This window comes from Rhinolophus ferrumequinum, chromosome 6 (assembly GCF_004115265.2).
Source record: "Rhinolophus ferrumequinum isolate MPI-CBG mRhiFer1 chromosome 6, mRhiFer1_v1.p, whole genome shotgun sequence".
NCBI classification, from domain to species: Eukaryota; Metazoa; Chordata; class Mammalia; order Chiroptera; family Rhinolophidae; genus Rhinolophus; species Rhinolophus ferrumequinum.
Genome location: NC_046289.1, coordinates 82,841,290 through 82,868,686, shown reverse-complemented (window position 1 = coordinate 82,868,686; position 27,397 = coordinate 82,841,290). Strand labels below are relative to the sequence as shown.

Below are 27,397 nucleotides of genomic sequence, written 5' to 3'. Positions count from 1 at the left end.
ATAGATGATTGTTTTTGTTTCAAAGCTCTTAAATTTTGGAGGTTGTGTTTTTGTGCAGCAATAGAGAAATGGAACAGGTAGACAGGAAGTAAGCAACCAAATAACTTATGTGAAGTAGAAGCGGGGGAAATGGATTAAGGGATAGAGAAGATGGAATGGAGAGAAGGGGTTGGATTGAGACCTTTAGTTTTAGACAAGCTGTTGGGGAGAGCCTCTCTGCTTACCTCTGCTTGCTACATACTCCTGCTTTTATTTGCTTGCTCACCATCAGCACATACAACCCCCAAACAGCCACCCCAAAATGTCAGCCTGAGCCCCTGAATTTACTATTCCGGTAACAAATCCTAAGACCACAGCCACACCTTAAAAAAAATTTCTAACTCTTCATTTTTAAGTTTATCAAAGTAAGTAAGTGAATAATGGTCCAACTTTTGTGGAACAGAATGAACATGGATGTAAGGGCATATCCCTGAGGAGGGCCACAATTCCCAGAAAAGGAAAAAACAGGTTCCCCAAGAGGGATTTCCTTCACATCATGTGACACATGGGAGAGTATTTTACCTCTTAAAAGAGTTGGGGGGAACAATAGTTGAAAACCAGAGAAATACATGGCATGTGAGAGGTACATTATCCTACAAGAGTTTTCAAAGCAGAGCAAGATCCCATATAGAGGGAAAATCTGAAAAGGCATCATAGAAAAGGTACAATGTGAGTTCCCATAACTATAGCATCTCATGGCTGAAAGGTATCCTAAAGGGTCATTCTGTCTAGTTACTGACCCATCCATTACTTGCAGATGTATCTTGAACGACAGGTAGGGTTTGGATGGTGGAATTAAAAGGAGAGGGTGCTCCAGGGAATAGCATAAGGAAAGGCCAGTAGTAGATGGGATAACACATATTCTGGAATCAGCAAATTGTGCTGGTAGGTGTAGGGAAATCAGTTTGGCATGATGGATTGAACCATATTGTTGAGGGCCAAGAATACTGCAGGATAAGGTGAACAGATCAGCAGGTAAAGGGGAAATAGTAGGACTTTTTGGGGAAGGAAATCAATCATCCAGAGCAAAGCTGTGCTGGAAGGTCACTCTGCCGAGTAGAGTAGCAAAACAAGGCTGTCAATTAGGAGCACAGATCAATCAATAGTCTCAAGGTGAGGGGTAGGGAGATAAAATGTGGATGAGCGAGATGTTGCTAAGAGATCAACAGGACTTGGGAATTGAGGGCTCATGGAGGGACAGAGAAAGGAGTCAAACAAGAGTCCAAGACTTTCAGCCTGTACCAGTTATAAGGATGAAGGAAGTGACAAATCAAGAGTCAAAAGCAGCTGAGGTATAGGAATGGGGTGTAAGATACTGAGTTGGGTTTGAGCTATATTGACTTTGGATTGCCAGTGGTGCCGCAGGCGGAGATATCCAGCCAGGCAATTGGAAACCTGACGTATTAGTATGGAGGAGAGGGCAAGGACCAAAATAAGACGCGGTAGTCACCTGAATGTAATCATGAAGAGGGGTGAGTTGTCCTGGAAGGAGACAGGAACTTGAGTATAGGCTGGTACAGAAACGGGAGAAATGGTGTTACAATCAAGAAGAGGTCGTCATCTACCTCATCTCAAGTATTGAGTGGAATCGGATAAGGGCTGCGCAAAGGTTGGGACTGAGAAGAGGCCAAGAAAAGGCAACTGGGAAGTAAAGTAACTGGTGACAGTCTAGCAACTGTTGGGAAGCCGGTCAGAGCCGCAGTCAGACTGCGGAATGAATAGTGTGAATACGAGGCAGCCGCGCGCGGTGGGAAGGTAGAAAGACTCGCCGCGAGGAGGTTGGAAGGACATCGGGTCCTAGTGTCTGAGGACCTACAGGCTGCACGTCCCTCAGCATCTAGATTTCTGCTTCTTCACGTCACCACACGAGACACTGTACGTGGAGTGTTCACCTCAGAGACCGTCACTTATGAGGGTGCCTATTACTATTTCTAGTAATAAACTAGCTGTTTTCACGTAAGCGGAAGCCGAGGAGAGAGGTGGCCGGACACTGAGATCCATCTCCTCCCCCTTTCCCCTCTTCCTCTCCCCACCTCACTGGGACGATATGCGCAGGCGCGCAGGGAGGGTGAGGCTGTGCGGCCGGAAGTGGAGTCCGGAACGCTTTAGGGGAGGGACCTGCGGGGTAAACAGGTTCTAGGCCAACGCCTGTAGACGGTTTCCGAGCGTGGAGGCCACCATGAACCGGCTCGGAGATGACTATGACCCCTACGCTGTTGAAGAGCCTAGCGACGAGGAGCCGGCTTTAAGCAGGTGGGTCCCTGGCCCTCCGAGGCTCTCTATTCTTCGGGCCTTCGCGTCCTCTCTGCGCTGCGCCTGCTGGGCCTGTGCGGACCCTCGGCCCAGCGGTTCCGGCACCAGTCGCGCCCCGCTGTCGCCAGTGGGACGCCGAGGGGAGTTCTGGTGAGGTCTTGCAGCCACGGGGGAGGCAGGGCCAATACCAGCGCCGGGAAGCGGGGGCTATTCTGGAATCGCGCGTAAGTCTTCAAAAGCTTTGAGGTCGAGCCCTGGCCTCTTCAGCCTACTTAGCAGTGTGACCGAAGGCAAGTCACTTACTTTGTTTCTCATCTATAAAATAGGAAATACAATACCTGTATCGTAAGTATGTGTAAGGCTCGTGGGACTTAATGGGAAGTGACCATCTTGAAGACTAATATGCCATAAACAGAAAATAAGGGAATGATTAACAGACTTTTTTGAGCATCTATTACCATGTTTCCCCGAAAATAAGACCTAGCCGGACAATCAGCTCTAATGCGTCTTTTGGAGCAAAAATTAATATAAGGCCCGGTCTTATATTACACAATATAATATAAGACCGGGTCTTATATTATACAATGTATTATACAATATAATATAAGACCGGGTCTTATACTGTACAGTACAGTATAAGACCCGGTCTTATATTAATTTTTGCTCCAAAAGATGCATTAGAGCTGATTGTCCCGCTAGGTCTTATTTTCAGAGAGAGTATATGCTTGCTCTGGGCTACACAGGTCGATCATAAGATTTTTGCCTTCTACAAATCTTACAGTATAGTAGGGGAAATAATATATACCGGGGGTGCCCAAATAATGTATAGAAGTGGACACTTTGGTCAGCGTTGCTCAAGCAGTAGTTCGCCGTAATCAGAAGTGTCTGGACGCTGATGGTAACCATTTCTTGTACTTGCAGAAGTCAAACGTGACTTGTATTCATCTTTGGTTATCGGTATATATTGAGTATTATAATTTTAATACAGTTTTCCTTTCTTAAAATGTGTATACATTTTTTTTTTTGGCACCCTCTCTATATCTCAGAAGGTATGTATTTTGGAAATAAGTATGTATTTTGGAAGAGCATTTTGGAAAACGATTACCTGAGATAGGCACAGATGAAATTCCGTGGGAATTTCCAGAAGGGATTAACCCTACCTGGGGGAAACTTGCAGATACGTTGGCAAGAGATTTCCAGGCAAATTTAGCCATTTTTTAAAGCTGTCAGCAGATCCTACTTATAAACTTGAAAACATCTGTCCAACTGAGCTTTTTGGTCTGAACTTTTTGTAAAACTGTCCTACCTTCAGTCACAATGTTTCTTCACATACTGGGGAGGGGTTGCAGGCATAGGAGTTCAGACTGCTGTGAAGATTTCTGTTGTGGGGAATGAGGGTGGCCTGTGAAAAAAGTTTCAGTTAATGGGTCAGGTCTGTGAAAGGAGGTATATGTAGGCCTCAATTAGTAATTCAGTTTGATTGGAATATAGCAGTGTTTCCTGTATTTGAGTTATTCTGCCATTGCCATCTCCATATAAAACTGTTACTATTTATTTAATATTTTTCTTTAAGTTGTTTACATTTTTGTAGTTTAATTTCTTAAAAGAAGCTTTATAATCTTGTGACAATTGCCTCTGGTAAAGTAATTAAAAATACTATGAAAACAAAACAATATTATTAGACAGTATTGCCTGCTCAAGGCTCTGAATCCAATACTTGTTTTAAAAAGGGAGATTGGTTTTAGAGAGGTGCTTGAGAGGAGTCTGTCAGGATTTGGTTTTACCCCAGGTGTAAGCTAATATTTTATACCTGTTACTGTTTCATGGAAGCTGGCAGAAGATCTGAGATTCCTGGGTCAGACAACTCACAGCATAGCAGGCAACATGAGCATTATGTTCTTACTGGTTACTCTTATGTCCCAATTTCTACAGGGGTTACATGGTGAGAGACCCAGATGGATGCACATTCAGTGAGTTGGCACTGTGGCTGAGGACCACTTGAGCTTGAAGAATCCACCTCTTTTATAGCAGGCAGTAAATAAGCCTGCTCTTTGTCCTGGAAAGGGACATTACTTCATCCCTCTAGGTTTTTTTTTTTGTTGTTGTTGTTGTTTTTTTTTCTTCTTTTTTTTTAACAGCAAACACAATTCTGAAAAATGGCCTCGGTAAAAAGTGGTGAGAACCTTGCATTCTTGATATATCAACAAGAATTTGCAGCACCATGATGTATTGCCTCACCCAGCAGTGCTAAATGCTGAGACTTCTCTTGAAATAATCACTAGGCTTGAAGAAAATTTGCAAAAAGGCATCTCCGAAACTCTCTTGCCTTGTCATTCAATTTTTTTTTAAATTAAACTTTTTATTTTGAGGTAGATTCACATGCACTTGTAAGAAATAATTCAGAGATTCTGTGTCACCTTTATTTGGTTTCCCCCAGTGTTAACATATTGCAAAACTAGTACGATATCACATCTGGGATAGTGACACTAATACAGTCAATACAGAACATTTTCATCACCACAAGGATCCCTTCTATTCCCCACTTCCTGCCCCCATGCCCTGCTTATCCTCTGGTAACCACTAATCTGTTCTCCATTTCTATAATTGTGTCATTTTCAAAAAACATATAAGTGGAATCATGTAGTCTGTAACCTTTTAGGATTGGCTTTTTGCACTCAGCATAATTCTCTGGAGATTTCGTTGTAGGTATCAATAGTTCATTCCTTTTTTATTGCTGAGTAGTAGTCCACGTTTAACCATTCATTCAGTGAAGGACATCTGGTTATTTCCAGTGTTGACCATTGTGAATAAAACTGCTATAAACATTCACGTATAGGTTTTTGTGTGCATATAAGTTTTCATTTCTCTGGGATAAATGCCCAGAAGTTCAATTACTGGGTTGTATGGTAATTACATGTTTCATTTGATAAGAAATTGCCAAGCTGTTTTCCATAGTTGCTGTACCATTTTATATTCCCACCAGCAATGGCTCCAGTGTTACTTAATAGGTGTTATTCAGTGTTATTCAGTGTTATTTACTAGATGCCAGTAGCCCCTCCTCCGGCCTTCAGTTGTGACAATCAAAAATGTCTCTAGCTATGCTAAATGTCTCTTGGGGGACAAAATTGCCCCAGGTTGAAGACCACTGAAGTACTTCAAGATTGAAATTATCAGTTGAAACCAGGTTGTGGAACGCTCTTTTGAATGCTGTGCTGAGAGGTTTGGCCATGGCTGATTTCTTTTGGATCTGGGTAGTGATGTGACAATAACATTCTGGCAGCAGGATTAAGGGTGGCATGAAACAGAAGCGTTTGGAGGCCTGGAGATTGTTAGGATATGGTGTACATTTAAGAAGATCTGAGTGAATATAGTGGTAATGGAGAAAGGGAGCATGCTGGTCAGGATGAGGAATGTCAGAGAGTTTTCTTGGGATTAGAATCTGGCAAAGGCCTCTATTAAACTGATTAATAGTTTAATCAAAACTAGCAAAACTGATTGTTGTGAATTGCATTTTTCTGATTTACCTTCTGCTGGAGGCTCAGAAGCATTATTCTAGAAGAGAAAGATAGAGAAGCAAAAACCAAGAATAGTCTGTAATTATTCATCTGACCATGGGTCATTGAGCATTATTCATTTACTGTTGATTGTATTAGAAATGTCTTAAGCATTTCAGATATTCCTGCTGACACCTGGTTTAATTCTGTCATGGCACAGAAGGCCAAATAAATTGGCAGAATTGCTTAGGAGAATTTGGAATATAATTTAGCTTTCTGTCTAGCACTGTGCCTTTTAAACTGTAATATTCAATATTCAATTGTAATATTCAATTGCTATCTGTTAACATTTTATGTGGATATATTAGTGACATATTAGTTATATATGAAGTTTTATTAAAATGTCCAGAGTTTTAAAAAAACTCCCAGTTCTGTGGAGTAAACTTTTCATTGCTGGTGGAGTTAGCAATTGGTGCAATACTTCTGGGAAGCAGTGTGATCATTCAAGAAGTTAGAAAGACGTTTGTAATAAGATAAGTCAAATGCAACCTTGTAAAACTTAAAATTATTGGGCAGTGAGATGATGGGAGTTGTAAGTTATTTTAATTCTTTGCTATTCATGTTCTTTATGATTTAAATGTATACCAGTTCTGAAGATGAAGTGGATGTGCTTCTACATGGAACTCCTGAACAAAAACGAAAACTCATCAGAGAATGTCTTACTGGAGAAAGTGAATCATCTAGTGAAGATGAATTTGAAAAAGAAATGGAAGCTGAATTAAATTCCACCATAAAAACAATGCAGGACAAGTTATCCTCTCTGGAAAGAGGTAAACTTTCAGTTAGATTTTTACATAGATATTTTGTAAAGCTCCATATCGGCAAGAACCTTATCTGTGCTCTGTTGTGTTCCCTGCACCTTCAGTAGGTGCTCAGTAAATGTTTATTGAGTGAATGAATAAATGTGTTTGGCAACCTGAGCATAGTTTTCTTTGATGACTAGTGAAGAAGTTTCCTGTGTTGTTGGAAAGATATTTAGTACTGTTGACTTGCATGATTTTTCTTTGTAATTTTTACCCCAGGATTAAAAAAAAGACAGGCTTATAGAAGTATTTTTAGGATTCTAGAGCACTGATATGGCAGATTAAATGATGTGTCACCACAAATTCCTGTCTTATTTTAGTAAGTAATGAAATATACTTCATTTTGATACTTGGTCTTTATGTAAAAGGTACCCAACCTGAAAACTGATTTGTGAGAGTGGGATTCCTTAGCATTGGTTTCCACATTGATAGGTTGTATATTAACTGTTAAGAATGAAAGCATGTGTAAAAAGAAAAAAAAAAGGTAAATCTTAATAAATGTAAGAAATGCTTAAATAAAAAAAAAAAAGAAAGCATGTGTGATAATAAAATCAAAAGCAGATGTTAATTAAGAGGGAGAATTAGGGATGCAGGTACATGATGACATAAGTACAGGTGATGTCAGGGTACCTGGCACAACTGAGGAGAGGAAGCATGTGTCCTCGACTCATTCTCCTGCCTCTCTTACGGCTCTTAGTCTCTTTTCCCTAAAGTCCCTTTAAAACAAGATGGTTATTGCCGGTGCTCCACAGTATACTGCATGGCTGAAAGGCAGAGATATGTATGCTGGCAATCTGAAAATGTGGCTATTTTATTTAATTAGATTTGTGGGAAGGGAGACAAAAATAATCTCATGATTTGGAACATTTACTCAAGGAGGGGCAGTTCGCTGTAATTGCCCAGGACGCAAATGCAGTTAAGTCAGTGATGTGAAAGTGGTTTTCCATCCGAATGAGATTGGGAGGAGTTGATATTACTTTGAGGTGATAGAAGAATATATGGGGTTTTTTTCTTGTCAGTTATGGATGGTTTAGTCTGTAAACTTCTGTTACGATTTGAACAGGGTCTTCCTCAGGAAATGGGAATGTTGGAACAGCTCTGACAAAGTACTATGATGATATATATTTTGATTCGGATTCTGAGGACGAAGACAAAACGGGTAAGTAAAATGCTTACCAGGTTAAGCACTTGTATTTTATGAAAAAGGTTCACCTAGCAATTATTTGATATTAGGATTTCCTTCTGAGTTTGATCTTTTAAGAAATTGCAGGCAGGGGGCATCCGGTTATCTCAGTTGGTTAGAGGGCAGTGCTCTTAACAACAAAGTTGCCAGTTTGATCCCCACATGGGCCACTGTGAGCTTCGCCCTCTACAACTAGACTGAAACAACTACTTGACTTGGAGCTGAAGGGTCCTGGAAAAACACACTTAAATAAAAGTTAAAAAAAAAAAAAATTGCAGGCAGTTGATGTGAAAACAAAAGCAGGATCGATGACTAAGAACAAATGTATATACAAATATCAATTATAATGTTATACACCTGAAATATATACAGAGGGTGCCAAAAAAAAACACAATGTATGCACATTTTAAGAAAGGAAAACTGTATTAAAATTGTAATACAAAAGATGAATACAAGTCACATTTGACTTCTATAATTACAAGAGCTGCTCAAAGTGGTTACCATCAGTGTCCAGACACTTCTGATTACAGCGAACTACTGCTTGAGCAACGTTGACCAAAGTGTCCTCTTGTATATCTTTTTTTTGTACTCCCAAAATCAAACGTATGCCAGTTTTACCACGAGAAAAGACAAAGAACAGATGGGAATGCACACATGTGAAGACAGGACCAACAGTGGCACTGCAGAGACACACCTGGGGAGAGGAAGAGTAGGACCTGACTCAGTCACTCCTTCCTCGGGGCTGCTTAGCGCAGGAATATTTGTTTTCACACCTGGAAATAGTTTCTATATTTTTACCCTCTTGGAGAATGTTCCCTAATTTGCTGCTTTTTTTCCATCAGCCTCTCTATTCTTTGGAATTGATTTTTGTATAAAATTTGAGCAAAGTTGAACGTAATGACAGGACCTAAAACTAATTTATCAGTAGTTACACTGGAATACACAGATAACACATTTATATGGTAAAGGAATAATTTTATATTTTTACATATTATTACCTAAATATTGACTTGCTCAAGTATATTTTAATAGTCTAGTGTATGTGGATAGCCATAGTTCTTTTTTCACTCATTTTTGAAATATTTTTCTTCTGATTTCAGTAGCATTTATATATGGGAACTTGTGGAAAATTTAGACATCCAAAATAGTTTCTATTCTTGGTATGCTTTGAGGGCCTTTTAGGACTCTGAATTTTCAGTATTTAAGCACTTCAGGTACCAGTTTTCAGTGAATAAACAGTTTTTGCCTCTTCTGTCACTTTCATTTTAGTGCCTTGTTAATTGGACAAGAACTTTACTTGGAGGAATAGTTAAAAAAATTTTAAAGACTGTATAAATAGAAAAAATATGTAGTCTAGGAAACTATATTCTTCATTCTGTATTAAGGCTGTATGAACTTTAGACAGATACTTAGTCATATCCTTAACATTTTCAAAATTAGCACAAGTGACCAAGAAGAAAAAGAAGAAACGACACAGGATTCCAACAAATGATGAATTACTATATGATCCTGAAAAAGATAACAGAGATCAGGCCTGGGTCGATGCACGGAGAAGAGGGTAAGAACTTAAATTTAATGTTTAGAATCTTTATAGAAAATGATTAAAAGAGGATTTTCACTGCATTCACATTTTGAATGTATGTATTTGCGTGTACGTTTATACAGACACACATAAACAAAGAAATTTGACAAAAACTGAACAGTTTAATTTGAAAATAACTAGCTAGTTTCAGTTGATTTTTAAAAAACTATTGAACTCACACTGCTGTGGTCAGTATCTCCAAGAAACAAAGCTGAATTTTTAAAATAAACACAACTTAAAACTAGTTGGACATTCCTTTTCCACCCACCACCCCCTGCCCCTGAGTGCTGCTCCTCCTGCTGCATCGTCCTGGCTCCGAGCTCCTGCTGTGCCTTCGCAGCTGTTGTCTCCTTCCAGCCGCCATCGTGATCATCCACCCAGGCCTCATCAGCCATGATGAGATGTTCTCTGACATGTACAAGATCCGGGAAATCACGGTGGAGGTGGAGGGGAAGATGGTCAGCAGGACAGAGGGTCGCATTGATTTATGGATGGAAATGTCTCCGCTGAAGGCCCTGAGGGCAAAGGTACCGAAAGCATAGTAGTCACTGGTGTTGATACTGTCATGAACCATCATTTGCAGGAAGCCAGCTTCATAAGAGAAGCCTACAAGAAGTACATCAAAGATTACATGAAATCAGTCAAAGGGAAACGGGAAGAACAGAGACCAGCAAGAGTAAAACTTTTATGACGGGCTGCAGAACAAATCATGAATATCTTTGCTAATTTCAAAAAACTATCTGTTCTTTATTGGTGAAAACCTGAATCCAGATGGCACGGTTGCTCTACTGGACTACTGTGAGGATGCTGTGACCCCATAGATGATTTCCTTTAAGGATGGTTTAGACATGGAAAAACGTTAACACAGTTGGCCATGGGGATCCATCACCTGTCATCATCATAACTGGCAGCTGCTTTTCATCCACACACCAGGACTAGGACAGATGGGACGGATGTCACCTTGAGCTCTTCATTTATCTTGACCTTGATTGATTTGGAGTGGAGGCATTGTTTTTAAGAAAAACATATCATGTAGATCGTCTAAAAATAAAATGCATTTAAACTCACCCCCACTAAAAAAAAACAAACAACTAGTTAGACATTCAGAATTTATGTGGATGAAGAGTGGATATTATATTTTGCATCTGAATTGTTCTTTTTAATTGTATACAATTGGATTTTTCAAAATTGAGTTGAAATTCACATAACATAAAATTAACCATTTTAGAGTGAACAATTTAGTGGCATTTAGTATATTCATGATGCTGTGCGGCCACCACTTCTATTTAATTTCAAAATATTTTCATCACCCAAGAGAAAACTCTGTACTCATTTTTAGATGTGATTCGATAAAGGCCAGTGTCGGAAAACTAAAAGCTAGGCAACTTACCACTATTACCCGGTGCTTCCCTAACCTGGCTGTGCTTCAGAGTCACCTGGGAAGAATGAAAAGCCCTTGAATCCTACTTTAGGAGGTTTTGATTCAGCTAAGATGGGGGCTTGGAATCCATATTTTTCAAGTCAGAGGGATTTTGATACTGTGTGGATCTTTTAGCCTCCACCCTCACACTTTGTCGTTTTTTCCTCTCCCAGTTTCACCCGTGCACCACTTCCTCGACTGCCCCTTGCATTCATTTAATGAGTATTTTTCAATCACCCACATTCTGGGATGAACATTTGAAGTGCTATGATACTTAACACAAACCTAGATGGTACAGCCTTCTGTACACCTAGGCTAGATGGTATAGCTCTCGCTTCTAGGCTACACACCTGTACAGTGTGTTACTGTACTGGATACTGAATATGGTATAAAAGGTACACCTGTATAGAGCACTTAGCCCAAATGGAGCTTGCAGGTCTGGAAGTTGCTCTGGGTGAGTCAGGGAGTGAGTGGTGAGTAGATGTGAAGGCCTGCGCGTTATTATACACTACTGTAGACTTTATAAACACTGAACACTTGGGCTACACTAAACTTATAAAACATCACGAGATTAAATCAAGCACAAGAGAAACTGATGCAATCAAGAGACTTGGTAAACAGATGATGTGTGGTGTTGCTGCTGGCATAACACGGCGCACTATTTTACAGCAAACTTTTTATAAGTAGAAAGAGTACACTGTAAAATAATGATAAAAAGTATATATAGGAAATACATATTCCAGTAACAGTCATTTATTACAATTATCAAGTGTGCACTGTACATAATTGTATGTACTATACTTTATATGACCGGCAGTGCAGTAGGTTTGTTTACAGCAGCATCACCACAACCACGTGAGTAAAGCTTTGCCCTGCCATGTAACCATGGCTACGACATCACTCAGCGATAGGAATTTTTCAGCTCCATTGTAATCTTATGGGATCACCATTGTATATGTGGTCCGTCGTTGACTGAATCGTCATGCGTTGCATGACGGTGCATGACTGTACGTTGTAGGCGGGTCCTCTCATTGGAATTGGATGTTTCTCACGATTAGATTGGGATTATAGGGTTTGGGGAGGAGGACTAAACAAGTAAAGTGCCATTTTCATCGCATAATATCAAGGGCACATATACCATCAATGTGACTTATGACTGTTCATGTTGACTTTGATCACCGTGGTGAGGCAGTGTTTGTCAGGTTTCTCTACTGTAAAGTTACTCTTTTTCCCCCGTCTATACTGTACTTTTTGCACGGAAGTCACTATGGGCAGCCCAGACTAAAGGAGTGGGGAGTTATGAGGAGAGAGTATCTTCCTACATTATTTGTAATTCTTCTGTACGGGAGATTTGTCTATTCTCCCCAGTTTATTTATTTATTTATTCAGTCATTTATATGAGCATGGACTCGAACATTTATTTATACTTTGGGTTATAATCAGTACTTTATTTTGTTGATCTAATTGTTTCAGCTTTGGCCAATGGGAGCATTTTCAGTTGGCTCCTATGCCCCTTTGGCATACCTACTGTATTGTTGGTTGGTTGGTTGGTTTTAGCACTTCCTTGCTTTCTGGCACTACAAGATGCTCCAGGTTCATCATGTATGCCCCGTTCCCTGAATCAACCATTTTTCGGAGGATTACTGGTTATTTTCATTGGAGAGTGGCATTAGAAATGTGGCTTTAATGTGCTCCCCCTTCTTTTTTTGTTCTAGCTACCATGGATTGGGAAGACAGAGGCCACGTCAGCAACAGCCTGTTCCGAGCAGTGATGCTGTCTTGAATTGCCCTGCCTGCATGACCACGCTGTGTCTTGATTGCCAAAGGTAACAGATGAAGGATAACAACACACACATGCGTACAAAACAAAAAAAACAACTTGGTGGGCCTTTTTAAAAATCAGAAGTGCATTTTTGAGGTACTTAGGAATTCTGATAAGGTTCTGTCCTCATATGTCCTTGGGGCGACATGACTAATTTTTTAATAAATAATTTTGTTTATGCATGGTTCTGTCACAACTAGTTTAAAATAAAGCACTTACCAGTACTGACAAGGATTCAGTGAAACTATGTATATGTTGTAGAATGATACAATCTCTCAAATACACTTTATTTTTGTGATAACATGTAACATGAAATTTAAAACATTTTTTTTTCCCTCTCCCCTAAAACATTTTTAAAAATTTGCTGTTGAAGAGTACTTTATTTGTGTATTCAATTTATTGTCAACTAGACCATTTAAAAATTTATAAAGATCTTTTCCCCGCTTTATTGAGATATGATTGACATATAACATTGTGTAAGTTTAAGGTGTACAACATGATTATTTGATATCCAAATATATTGCAAAATGATTACCACAATAAGGTTAGTTAACACATCCATACCTCACATAGTTACCTTTTTTTTTTTTTTTTTTTTTTGTAGTGAGAACTTTTAAGATCCACTCTTAGCAACTTTCAAGCATGGAATACAGTATTGTTAACTGTAGTCATCATGCTGTACGTTGCATCCCCAGAATTGACTCATCTTATAACCGGAAGTTTGTACCCTCTGTCACTTTTCACCTATCCACCCTTCCCCCCCATGAGTTCAGTTTTTGTTTTTTTAGATTCCACATATAAGTGAGATCATACAGTTTTTGTCTCTCTCTGACTTCTTTCACTTAGTGTAATGTCCTCCAGGTTCTTCTATGTTGTCACAAGTGGTAGGATTTCCTTCTCTTAATGGCTAAATAATATTCCACTGTATATATGTACCATATTTTCTTTATAGCTGAATGAGCTGTTGATGGATACTTAGGTTTCCATGTCTTGGCTATTGTAAATAATGTTGCAGTAGGTTTTTGGGAGGAAGACCACTGAGGTAAAGTGCCATTTTCATCACATATCAAGGGCACAAGTTATCAATGTGATTTACGACAATGTTGACCTTGATCACCTAGACATTTTTCCTATGGATCATATGGTGGTTCTATTTTTAATTTTTTGAGGAGCTTCTGTATTGTTTTCTGTTAATGGTTGTACCACTTTACATTCCCACTAACAGTGCACAAGTGTTCACTTTTGTTATCGCTTGTCTTTTTGATAATAGCCATTCTAACAGGTATGAGGTAATATCTCATTGTTGTTTTGATTTGCATTTCCCTGATGATTGGTGATTCTGAGCACCATGTACCTGTTGACCATTTGTATGTCTTTGGAAAAATGTCTATTCAGGTCCTTTGCCTATTTTTTAATTAGACTGATTGTTTTTTTGCTATTCAGTTGTATAAATTCCTAATATATATTTTTTATATTAACCACTTATCAGATAGTGTATGATTTGTAAATAATTTCTCCAATTTTTATTTTGTTGATTGTTTCTTTGCTGTGCAGAAGCTTTTTAGTTTGATGTAGTCCCACTTGTTTATTTTTGCTTTTGTTGCTTGTGCTTTTGGTGTCACGTACAAAAAATCATTGCCAAGACCAGTGTCAAAGTTTTACAATTTCAGGTCTTATATTTAAGTGTTTAATCCATTTAATGTTAATTTTTGTGAGTGGTGGATGATAGGGGTCCAATTTAATTCTTTTGTATGTGAACATCCAGTTTTCCCAGTACTGTTTACTGAAGACACTATCTTTTACCCATTGCATATTTTTGGCTCTGTTGTCAAATATTAGTTGACATTATGTGTGGGTTTATTTCTGGGCTCTCGATTCTGTTCCGTTGATCTATGAGTGTTTTTCTGCCAATCCCATGCTGTTTTGATTACTATAGACTTGTATTACAGTTTGAAATCAGGAAGTATGATGTCTTCAGCTTTGTTCTTCTTTCTTAAGATTAATTTAGCTATGTGGGGTCTATTTCTGTGAAAAACTCTATTGGCATTTTGATAGGGATTACATTGAATTTATAGATGGCTTTGGGTATTATGGACATTTTAACAATATTCTTTCAGTCCATGAACACAGGATATCTTTCTATTTATTTGTTTTCTTTAGTTTCTTTCATCAGTGTCTTATAGTTTTTAGTGTACAGATCTTTTGCCTCCTTGGTTAAATTTATTTCTAAGTACTATGTTTCCCCAAAAAGAAGATATACCCTGAAAATAAGCCCCAGTTAAGATCTCAGCTGAATGGATGTGTTTAGTACGTTACGATGATGTTCCAGAAGAAGATGGCATGACTGTATTTGAATAAATGTAGATTGTTATAAATGAAAAAATAAGACATCCCCTGAAAATACGCCCTAATACATCTTTTGCAGCAAAAAATGATATAAGACCCGGTCTTATTTTCGGGGAAATACAGTATAAGACCAGGTCTTATTTTCGGGGAAACACGGTATTTTATTATTTTCGATGCTACTGTGAATAGGATTGTTTTCTGAATTTCTTTTTCAGGTCACCTAGATCACCTAGACATTTTTCCTATGGATCATATGGTGGTTCTATTTTTAATTTTTTCAGGTAGTTTGTTGTTAGTACATAGAAACACAACAAATTTTTGTATACTGCAACTTGACTGAATTCATTTATTCTAACATATTTTTGGTGGAGTCTTTAAGAGTTTTATATATATATAAGATCGTGTCATCTGCAAACAGAGACAGTTTTACTTCTTCCTTTCTTATTTGGATACCTTTTATTTCTTTTCTTGCCTGGTTGCTCTGGCCAGGACTTCCAGTACCCTGTTGGATTGGAGTGGTGACAGTGGCAATCTTATTTCCTATTTTAACCATTTTAAGTGTATAATTCAGTGACATTAATTATATTCACCCTATTATGCAGTCATCACCACTATCCATTTCCAGAAGTTTTTTGTCACTCCACACAGGAACTCTGTACTCATTAGACAATAATTCCCCATTCTCCATCCCACACGCCCCAGCCTCTTGTAATCTGTATTCCACTTTTCTTTTTGGATTGCTCGTTGCTAGCGTACAGAAATGCAACAAATTTTTGCGTGTTGATTTTGTACCCTGCAACTCTGCTGAATTAATTTATTAGCACTAATAGTTTTTGTGTGTGTAATCTTTAGAGTTTTCTACATCACATCATCTGTGAACAAAGATAATGTTACTTCTTCCTTTCGAGTTTAGATGTCTTTTATTTTGTTTTTTCTTACATAATTGCTCTGATTAGAACTTCCAGTACTGTGTTGAATAGAAGTGGTGGAATGGTGAGAGCAGGCACTTTTGTCTTTTTCTTGATCTTAGAGGAAACGTTTTCAATCTTTCATTACTGAGTATGATGTTAGCTATGGGTTTTTCATATGTGGCATTTATTATTATTATATTGAGGAAGTTTTGTTCTGTTCCTGGCTAATTGGGTGTTTTTATCATGAAAGCATGTTGAATTTTTATCACATGCTTTTCCTGCATCAATTGAGATGATCATGTTTTTTTTCACCCCTTCATTCTGTTACTCTAAATACAGTCATCTCTTGGTATCCAAGAGGGATTTGTTCCAGGACACGCCCACTCTCTCCTGGTGGATACCAAAGTGCTCAAATCCCTTACACTATAAAACAGCTTAGGACAATGCATACAGTGGGAATCAGCATTTATGGATTCCCAGCAGCAGATTGAAAATACTGATATCTTTCTGTGATAGGTTGAATCTGTGGAGGCGAAATCCATGGATATGGAAGGCTGACTGTATACTCTTGACCTTTCCCTTTTTTTTCTGGTGGCCTTATGAATGCCTAGTTTACTCCATGTTCTGAGTCAAGCTAACTGAAACTAATGGTGGTGTGGTGGTGGATTTGTTCTAGGAACTAATGAGTAGTTAGATGTAGTTTTTCTCACTAGCCTGAGGTTTCTGATCTGCAACAATTAATATGTACACTTTCCATATGAACTCTTCAGCTTTTTGTATATAAATTGACCTAGGATATGTTTATGAAACGAAGAAAAAGTAAAATGACTTTGTACTTAAGTTGCTGCTCTTTCATATTAAACCATGTTACAGGCTTCCGACACTCAAAAGAAGTTGCTTCATGACCTAACAGTAGAATTTGACCTTGGTAAAAACTCTGTTCCATGTTAACACAGGATTTCAATACAGTGGAGTGTAAATGAAATTTTTATAGTCTCACCTGGAGAAGCACCAGCTTTCACAGTCTAAATTACTGCTGGTGGTGGTGCAGGTCAACATGTGGAACTAATGAAGGCATAACTGGAGTTTACTGTTTGTAGCAGAAACATTTCTGTTGCCTGAGGTTTAAAGAGAAAAAAATAAAAGCGACTTACTAAATGGGGCAGGAAGTAGGGAAATAGGAAGTATATGAGGAACACAAAGGAAGTGTTGTCTCTTCTTTAGACTGCTGGCGTAAAGCCAAGAGTGGACATTATGAAGTCACAAGCTCTTTAAGCTTTTAAAACTAGCTTTTTACTAAAATGGTGATCAGAATAATACTACTTGGAGTGAGTAGAGGGCAGAGTCTCAGGCCACAGCAGAAAAAGGCACAAAATTTATTTCAGTATTACTTCTGAAGTTTCCCACAACTTTTCCTGTCTTTCTGAGTTTGCAGAGCAAATCAAGTTTTTTCCTGAGATAAAAGTTAATTTTAAAGCAGTAGAAAAGAGGATATATATTCATTCTTTGTACTGTTTTCTTTTTTTTTAAAGGGAAATTTTACTTTATTTCTAATGTAAGATTCTAATTATTTCAAAGAATCATTAACTCTTATCTGATGTTGAACAATATTATAGACTAAGTTTCTATTTCCGTTGGCTTTTCTAATTGTTTAGACTGAAAGCAAATTATTTCTTATTTTTCACATCTTCAATTATGGTTTAATTTTTATAAATATTATTTTTTTAACATTTTTTTATTAGTTTCAGGTGCACAAAACAATGTAATAGTTAGACATTTATCATATATATCCCTCACACAGTGACAACCACCTCCATCCACTACCCCTCTGACATCGCACACAGCATTACATTTCCACTGTCTCTATTCCTAATGCTGTACTCTGCTTCTTGTAACCATACATATATATATACATACATACATATATATATATATATATATATACACACACATATATATATATATACAGACACACACACGTATATGTAAAATAGTAGTTGACATTCATTATTGTTCAGCTTCAGGTGTTACAGTGCATGTACTATTTTCTATTAACAAGTTTCTTCCTGTTCTTAAAATAACATTTCTTTAAATTTCCCATTTTGTTTCCATGTCTTTACTTTGGTTGGTATTTCAGTAAGTTTGTGGTGTTCTCAAATTTTATCTCAATGGGTAACTATTAAAACAGAACATAAATCCAAATTCTCCATTTCATTTTCCTCTTAGGCATGAATCATACAAAACTCAATATAGAGCAATGTTTGTAATGAATTGTTCGGTCAACAAAGAGGAGGTTCTAAGATACAAAACCCCAGAGAACAGGAAGAAAAGGCGAGGCCGTAAGAAGATGAGGTCTGACCATGAAGATGCTGCAGAGCAGGCGGAGACATCAGTGGAAGAAATCTATCACCCAGTCATGTGCACCGAATGTTCCACGGAGGTGGCCGTCTATGACAAGGACGAAGTCTTTCATTTTTTCAACGTTTTAGCGAGCCATTCCTAAATAGCTGTGTGGGCTTTTAATTGCCCAATACTGTATATAGGCAAATATGGACAGTTATTTTCCTCCTGCCTGTTCACATCAAGTGACATTCTGAGTGGTTATTTGAGGAAGCAGTGTTTTATCTTTTTGAAAGAGAATGGTTAGTCAACCTTCATCCCTCCCCTTCTCTTAAAATTTTCCTCCCACTCTCATGGGATTGATTATTCATTCATTCCCTTTTTGATGGACTTTGGAGACTTGGGGCTTTTTATTTATTAAAATTCTTTAGAATTAAAATGTTCTGGAGTTATCAGTAATCTTTGTTTCAGAGTGTCATTTTTATTTTTTATTTTAAACATACCCTTGTTGTGATTAAACTAGAAACTGTTTTCTGACTTCTGTCTGTTTTTTTTTTTTGCTAAGAAGTATTTTTATTTCCCATCTACCCCATAGGGTGAAGTGATAGTATTTAGCAATTTAGCAATTGTTACAGTGACATGGAGTTAGTATTGCTGGGTGCCTGGAATAATTAATAAAGGGTTTTTTTTTTTTAAAAGATTTTATTGGGGAAAAGGAACAGGACTTTATTGGGTAACAGTGTGTACTTCCAGTATTGTTTCCAAGTCAAGTTACTGTCCTTTCAATTGTAGTTGTGGAGGGCACAGTTCAGCTCCAGTTGCCATTGTTAGTTGCAGGGGGCGCTGCCCACCATCCCTTGCGGGAGTCGAGGAGTCAAACCGGCAACCTTGTGGTTGAGAGCCCACTGGCCCATGTGGGAATCCAACCGGCAGCCTTCAGCGTCAGGAGCACGGAGCTCCAACTGCCTGAGCCACCAGGACGGCCCTAATATAGGTTTTTCCTTAAAAGGGTTGTACTTACCAGTATTCCATACTGGTGAATGAATTAACACAGTGAAAGAGAAATTTGTGGAGAGGAAGAGCAACCTCACCCTCCAGCTTTAGACTCAAAAATCCTGTTGCTGCCTCTGTGTCCACTATTTATTCTGGAATTTCTGTTTTTAGCAATCAAGGTTTTTGTTTTTTCCTATTAATTAACATAAAAATCATTAGTGGCAGCTTGGAGGAAATTACATTGTAGGCATCTGTACATTTTAGCTTTTTAAGAGAAAATGAACTGTTTCCAAAGACAACATTAGGAAACTCAGGGTCTTCTTGTTACTGTAATAGAAATGAGAGAGAGTGGAAAGAAATCAGGAAATATGTTTTAATTCAGGCTCTAGCATGGTAATCTTGGTCCAATCTGTTCCTTTGAGCCCCCGTTTTCTCACCTACAAAATGAAAAAATTGGACTAGAGCGGTGATTCCCCACAGAGCTCAGGGCTCGACAGAGTGTGAGGGGGAACCTCTGCACACTCCCTCAGAGAATGATAGACGTCCAGAAGGAAAGCATGTCTTTCCCAACGTCTTGCCTTCTGCGCTTTCTAAAAGGTACACCTAAGGAGAGCTGGAACCAGTGATGGTATGGTGTTTGTACGCATTGGGTGGAGGCAGAAAAATGATAAAGAATGATATGCTGATGTCTGATTAGAATCCTTATGTATACCTTTATTTTATTTTATTTATTTTTGTTTGTTTTTTAATTTTTTGGGGGAACAGTGTGTTTCTCCAGGGCCCATCAGCTCCAAGTCACTGTCCCTCAAACAGTTGTGGAGGGATTAGCTCACTGGCCCATGTGGGAAGCGAACTGGCAACCCTGTTGTTCAGAGCTCACTCTCTAACCAACTGAGCCATCCGGCCGCCCCTATATACCTTTAAATATTTCAACAGATTGCCAGATGACGCATTACAGAATAACACCACTGGTCTATTTATTTTAACTTTGTGTTTGCCATGCTATTTATTTTAGCTTTGTAAGATTGCTTTCTGACTGTTATTGCAAACCCTTTCTTCCCAGATCCCACAACCACCCCTCCATGGCACCGTCATCTCCACTTCAGTGGGAGGTTCTCAGAAAGGTCATCTGGAGGAGACGTTAAAATGGCACATTGTTTAGGCCCTACTCAGATTCAATAATAAAAAGGAGGCAGGAAATTACAATGTATAAAGATGTAATTTATGACCATAATAACATAAAGGGGAGGGACAGAACTGTATAGAAGCAGAGTTTTGTGTACTATTGAAGTTAAATTCAAACTAGTTTGTTAGAAATTTAAGATGACAGTTGTAATCCTCAGGGTAACTGAAGATGTTTCAACAAGAAGAAAATTGAACGTCATCCAAGAATGTATTTAAGTATTATAAAACTATACAACTATTTTTTTAAAGATTTTTTTTATTAGTTTCAGGTGTACAAAGCAACATAATAGACATTTACACCCGTCACAAAGTGATAATTTCCTCTCCCCCAAGCTACTACCCCTCTGACATATACCTGTTACCATTGAATATCTTCCTTACACTATACTCCACCTCCTATGACTAGATACACACACACACACACACACACACACACACACACGTTTTTCTTCTTATATTTGACCTACAATATTATTCTACTTCAGCTTTAGGTGTATAGTGCAGTGGTCAGGCATCTACACAGTCTATGACGTGATCCCCCTGATAAGTGCAGTGCCCATCTGGCACCCCACATAATCTTTACAACATTGTTGATTATATTCCCCATTCTGTATTTCATATCCCCACGACCACATTGTGTCTACTAATTTGCTCTTTCTAATCTCTTCACCTTCTTCCCCACCAACTCCCCGCTCCCTATGTACAACTATTTTTTTATGTCCCTTTAACTTAACCTTGAAATATCACTTAAGGAAATTGGTAGTGAACACAGTTTTGGCCTGAAGCAGAGAGGGCTACGGCAGTTTTTCCACCAGTTTGAAAGCATAGCTTAGAATGTACTTTCTGTTGTTTTCTTTGGATGCTTCCTACAATGTGATAACGTTCCTATTATTTAATAACCATAGTGCTTTTGTGAAAGAAAAGCAGCAAAATGGAGTTGATGTTGTCAGGAGCCATCAAAAATAGAGCTGGGCGGCCTCTGGGAAGCTGAGCCTACTCACCCCACTCCACTGCGTGGGAAAGTGAACTTGTGAACGGGGCTAAACCAAATGACTACATCCTGATACAGGTCCTGGAACAGGCTTCCCATCATTCAATTCTCTTAAATATTTTTTTCACCTAGCAGTAGACATAAGCAATTATGTAGCATAGTCTTAAGTCTGCTTGCAGGCACCAGTCACAGCTCTTTCAAAACAACTTATATAATCTTTTGTTTTTTTTTATTGGGGAACAGTGTGTTTTTCCAGGACCCATCAGCTCCAAGTCAAGCTGTTGTTTTCAGTCTAGTTGTGGAGGGCACAACTCACTGGCCCATGTGGGAATCGAAACGACGACCTGCGTGTTGTGAGCCCTGCGCTCTAACCAACTGACCCAACCGGCCGCCCTTATGTAATCTTTTTGAAAGCTCCTCTTTTTCTGTCTTTTAAAATTCTGTCTCTTTGCCCCTCCGAACACAGTCTGGACCCAAATCTGTGTCCAAATTGCTCTTGGTAAGATCTCCAAAGAAAGCTTTTGTTTGCCTTGAAGTTCTTGGTCAAAACTGACCGACATTTTCAGCATAGCCTTCTCACATTTTATAATTGTAAATGTTTTTCTCTTATTCTGTGTTAAACAGCTACACACGAACCTTTAAAAGATTGCTTGTGACCTTAATCTGCCCCAATTCCCTTTTTAAATGAAACATAGATTATTTAATATTTAAATGAGGTTTAAATTAACATGTGTGCCAGGAGCTATGATTTGGTGATTCCACTGAACCTAATTGTTCTTTTTCCTGATCAGCTTGGCTCACTATTAGCTTTTATTGCTGTGTAACAAATGACCACAAACTTAGTTGCATAAAATGCCACATATTTATCCTCCCATAGTTTTTGTGAGTCGGGAGTTGGCACAGTTTAGCAGTGTCCTGTACTAGTGTTCCAGAAGGTTGTAATCAATTTGTTGGCCAGGTGGCATTCTCATCTGGAGACTTGACTGGGGAAGATTCCACCTCCAAGCTCCCTCAAGTTGTGGGCAGAATTCGTATCCTTGTGGTTGGTTATAGGACTGAGGTCGCTGTTTTCTTGCTGGCTGGTCATACTCATAAGAGCTGCTCTACCTCTAGATGTGGCCGCCTGTCTCTAGATGTGAAAACACAGCAGTCTGTTGCTTGTTAAATCTGTCACTTCTGTTTCACAGGGTCCAGGATATATCTATGTTTCTATGGTCTGTTTCCTTGTATATCATACATGGACTATTTTGTGCTTGCTTCTTTTCTCAGTTTCTTCTCTGAACCCCTAGAAACTGCTCCTACTCCCCACGCCCACCCCTTCCCCAAGCCCTCCCTTGCAGGAACCATGGCGTCAGGCTCTCTGCACTGTTATCAGTGGTTGGAACTGAAAGAGACAAGCAGTTAGGGAATGGAGGGATAATTCCTGTGCATTATCACATACTAAGATGCACTCATATCCAGTGATGAGTATTTTTATTCTAAAGCTTTTTGAATGTAGCCTTATTTTTTAAATTATTTGTATGGACTCATTTATGATTTGAATGATTTTTAAAGCAATCATGCATATGTGGGAATTCTTGAGAAATGCAAAAATCTAATGTACTAATTTTTTTTAAATGTAATGAAGCATGTTTTACATTTAAATATTAGTGAAGTTTATGTGTGAATTTAATTCAACATCTCTTAATTTTGTTGTTTTATTTTTATTTAGAACCAGTACCTCCCCTTTTCCTGCCCAGATCTCAGACATTTTCCTGTGCATTTTCTTTTCTGGAAAATCTTGTCAGCCCGAACACTCTGCCTGCATTGCCAAATGGACATACTGGTTTTGTTTGATAGTCATGCCTACCTGGCATTCTACCACCATTTCTAAATGCTGGTGATCGATCATCTGTTCTCCATATCTGTAACTTCATCATTTTGAGGATTTTATCTAAATGGACTTGTACAACATGTAGCTTTTTGAGACTGGCTTTTTTCACTCAACATAATACCCTTGAGACCCATCCAAATTGTTATGTGTGTCAGTAGTTTCTTTTTTATTGCTGAGTAGTACTCCCTTTTCTGGATCTGTTACAGTTTGTGTAGCCGTTCAGTTGCTGATGGTGCAACTGCTTGTCAATAAAAAGGCAAATGCCCACTTTAATCATAATTCTGAATTGCTTATTTTTGTGTTAACATCTACGTTTTTATAAAGCACAATAACTAAGCTAGGTATTTTTACTGGTTAACAAGAAATATACATATGTATACATAAGATATATAAATTATATGTTTATAACTAGCAGCTGATTAAAGTCCACACCTTTATAGAAATATTCGTAACTCTTTATTCATGATCCATTTAGATCTAAGCTTTTTAAAAAAATGATATTACCTGACAGAGTAGGGCTAACCAAGTACTTCAGAAGCACTTCCTAAATCATTGATTTAATATAAAGTGATTATTTAAGCAGACACATGGACACACACGGATACACCACCACAGGCACACACATAGGCGCTCACATAGCTTCCCCCTTTTAAAACAGAATTAAACAGGAACTGCTGATTTCTCAGTTTCACTGTATTTCTGTTTCAACAGATGCTGTGTTCTATAGGAATATGCTTGAAATTGTTATAAAACACTGTACCAGTTGTCAAGACGTTCTATACATATCCAAAGTGGGCTGCAGCTGTTGCCACCACTTACTGATGCTGCTGGTGGAACCTGTTTAGACCTCTTGCTTTTAGCTGCAGGACTGAATATCTGTAATGGTTCCCTGACGGGCTCTGAACTGACAGAAACCCTTTCTGGGTGAGCTGATTTATGTGTTGGCATCAGCATCTATTGATGTCCCCAAAGGATTACCTTTTGATTTAGGTGGGTTCTTCTCCTCTTTAAACTGGGGCTTTCCCTTCATTTAAAAAACAAACAAACAAACTTTACTTTTACTCATAGTGAGTTCTTTATCATTTTCTCACTCTCACTAAAGTCAGATCACTAACAGTAGGTCTAATGCTTCCAAACATTAATCACCAGGAAAATCCTCTTCCTCGGTAATTATATCCAAATTTAAACTATCACTAGTTGTGCTGCAGTTAGAGAAATGGGAAGACTCCTTTATTCTCTTTTATTTTAGTATGGCCACAATTTTCAGTTCCCCTACTCTGATATCCCTGCACACCAGTGGAAACTGTCCCTGGGAATGCTGATATAATTTCTATATCTCTGTGACAGAACTTGTCATTTAAGGATGGAGTTTTCACTTGAAGTGGAGCATCTTCCTCAGATTTTTCAGTTTTGAACTTAGTTTTTGCTTCTAACTCCCGATTATTTTTGGATTTTTAAAGGTACAGTTAAACAGTATGATTATCATGGTCTCTGTGCGGGTGCCCAAACTTGAGTAATTGCCGGGCCTCGGTTGCTTTTATTCCTTGCCAGTGGAGTATGATAAGAAAAACAAATAAAAAGTATAAGGATTGAAAAGGAAAAAAGAAACGTCATTATCCATGGATGATACAGTTATCTACCCAAAAGAACCAAGACAAGTTATCAGGAATATGAGAGTTTAGCAAGATGACTGAATATAAATGGGTAAGTTGTATGGTATGTGAATTACGAGTATATCGTACATCCCAATATAGCTGCTATATTTTTTAAAAATCTGGTATTCTCTTTTGGAAGGGAAATGGAGCCATCCCTGCTGTCGGCACAAGCTTGGGAGCTGCAAATGCTCAGTCACAGTCCCCACTCACCAAAGCTCTACAGTCACCAGCTTTAATTGATTTTTAAAAATATACCAGGTGTATTGAGATATAATTCACACTGTATACAGTTTGCCCATTTAAAGCCAAATGATTTTTATATATGGATCTTATATTCAATTATCTTGCTAAACTCCTATTCCTGAAAATGTGTCTTGGCCATTTTGGGGGTAGACAACTCTATCATCTATAAATAATGGTATTTCCCCCCTTTTCCAATCCTTATATCTTTTCTTTCACTTATCTTACTGGACGGGCTAGGATCTTCAGTAAAATGTGGAACAGAAGCATTGATTGTAGGCATTATTGTCTCTTCCTAAGTAAAAGAGTATGCTTCTAACTTTTTAAGAAATAATATTTAAAAAAGAAAAAAAAAGAAAGAATGTTTGCTGTAGGCATTTGGTTGATACATTTTATCAGGTTAATTTATGCTTTTCTAAAAGGTTTTATAATGAATGTGTATTGAATTTTATTAAATATTTTCTTCTTTTCTTTTGTTTAATTAAAGTTTATTGGGGTGACAATTGTTAGTAAAGTTACATAAATTTCAGGTATAGAATTCTGTATTACATCCTCTATAAATCACATTGTGTGTTTACCACCCAGAGTCAGTTCTCCTTCCATCACCATATATTTGATCTCCGTTATCCTCATTAAATACTTTCTGTTTATTGAAATGATTAGTTTTCTTTTAATGCAGGGAATGCTGTTCATAGATTTTATAAATGTTAACTCCCCTTGCATTCCTGGGATAAATTCAACTAGTTTATATTATTGTGTGAAATAGAGTTAACACAGCAGGCCTGACTGTCATCCTTTGTAAAGCCTGCTTACAAGTTTGGCCTTTGGCTGGTATCTGGGAACTAGGAATTTGGGGAGCGTTCTAACTACCCTAACTAGTAAGAATGGCTCCCTGTGCCTAAACTATTTGTACAAACAATGTGGTTTATGCTAAATCCTTTTGGGAGTCTGAAATTTTTGTGCTGCTAGATGGAGAGGGTGCCTGTGTGACCAGCCCCCAATATAATCCTGGGGAACTGAGTTTTGTTTTTTTTTTTAAGATTTTTTTTTTATTGGGGAAGGGGAACAGGACTTTTTTGAGGAACAGTGTGTACTTCAAGGACTTTTTTTTCCAAGTCAAGTTGTTGTCCTTTCAATCTTAGCTGTGGAGGGCACAGCTCAGCTCCAGGTCCAGGTGCTGTTGCTGGTTGCAGGGGGTGCAGCCCACCATCCCTTGCGGGAGTCAAACCGGCAACCTTGTGGTTGAGAGGATGCGCTCCAACCAACTGAGCCATCCGGGAGCTCAGCGGCAGCTCAGCTCAAAGTGCTGTGTTCAATCTTAGTTGCAGGGGGCGCTGCCCACCATCCCTTGTGGGACTCAAGGAATTGAACTGGCAATCTTATGGTTGAGAGCCCACTGGCCCATGTGGGAATCGAACCGGCAGCCTTCGGAGTTAGGAGCATGGAGCTCCAACCGCCTGAGCTACCCGGCTGGCCCCAAGTTTTTTTTTTTTAAGGAGGGCGTAGCTCAAAGTGGCCCATGCGGGGATCGAACCCACAACCTTGGTGTTATGAGCACCGCACTCTGACCAACTGAGCTAACCAGCCCCCCTGGGAACTGAGTTCTAATGAGCTTTCCTGGTAGAGGACATTTCACATGTGTTATCACTTTTTCCTGGGGAAATGAAGGATGTCCTGGTGACACCACTGGGAGAGTACGGAATCTTGGAAGCTTGTGTTTGGTTTCCTCTGGACTTTGCCCATGTGCCTTTTTCATTTGCTTATTTTGCTTTGTACCCGTTCAGTGTAATAAATCATAGCCATGAGTGTGACTGTATGCTCAGTCCTGTGAATCTTTCTAAGAAACCATTGAATCTGAGGGTGGTCTTGGGAACTTATCTCCGACCAACACAATTATAGGTTTATTTTAAGTAGACTTTATTTTTTAGAGCAGTTTTAGGTTCAGATTGTAGTTATCATATGTTGCTGGATTTGGTTTGCATATTTTTAATACTTTTATAGCTTTATTAAGGTATAACTGATGTATAATAAAGTGCATATTATATTAAAGTGTACAATTTTATTAATTTTGATATATATATACACCCATGAAATCATCAGCACAGTCAAGATAGTTCTCCCAATAGTTACCTCAAGCCCCTTGTTAATTCATCTCTTTCTCTCCATCCCCTCACCTAAGGTAACCACTAATCTGTCACTATAGTGTG

At 38.5% G+C, this 27,397-nt stretch overlaps 1 protein-coding gene, 1 non-coding gene and 1 pseudogene across 3 annotated transcripts; 2 read left to right on the top strand and 1 right to left on the bottom strand.

Annotated features, from left to right (window-relative positions):
* The first annotated feature begins 557 nt into the window (after positions 1-557).
* On the top strand, positions 558-18,756 carry EAPP (E2F associated phosphoprotein). Of its 2 annotated transcripts, XM_033109366.1 has the most exons (6): positions 2,092-2,292; positions 6,435-6,616; positions 7,713-7,808; positions 9,273-9,390; positions 12,550-12,660; positions 18,140-18,756. In XM_033109366.1, the coding sequence occupies exons 1-6, from the start codon at positions 2,219-2,221 to the stop codon at positions 18,414-18,416; spliced, it is 858 nt and encodes a 285-aa protein (XP_032965257.1). In that variant the 5' UTR covers positions 2,092-2,218; the 3' UTR covers positions 18,417-18,756. The 2 variants fall into 2 exon arrangements, with proteins under 2 accessions (XP_032965258.1, XP_032965257.1); XM_033109367.1 differs by lacking the exons at positions 9,273-9,390; positions 18,140-18,756 and having other exon boundaries at positions 558-2,292; positions 12,550-12,617.
* LOC117024018 (translationally-controlled tumor protein-like) lies at positions 9,422-12,231 on the top strand (annotated as a pseudogene).
* A 7,947-nt stretch (positions 18,757-26,703) lies between the features above and the next one.
* On the bottom strand, positions 26,704-26,777 carry TRNAM-CAU (transfer RNA methionine (anticodon CAU)). The gene has a single exon. It is a non-coding gene; the product is annotated as a tRNA-Met (tRNA).
* Between the last annotated feature and the right edge of the window lie 620 nt (positions 26,778-27,397).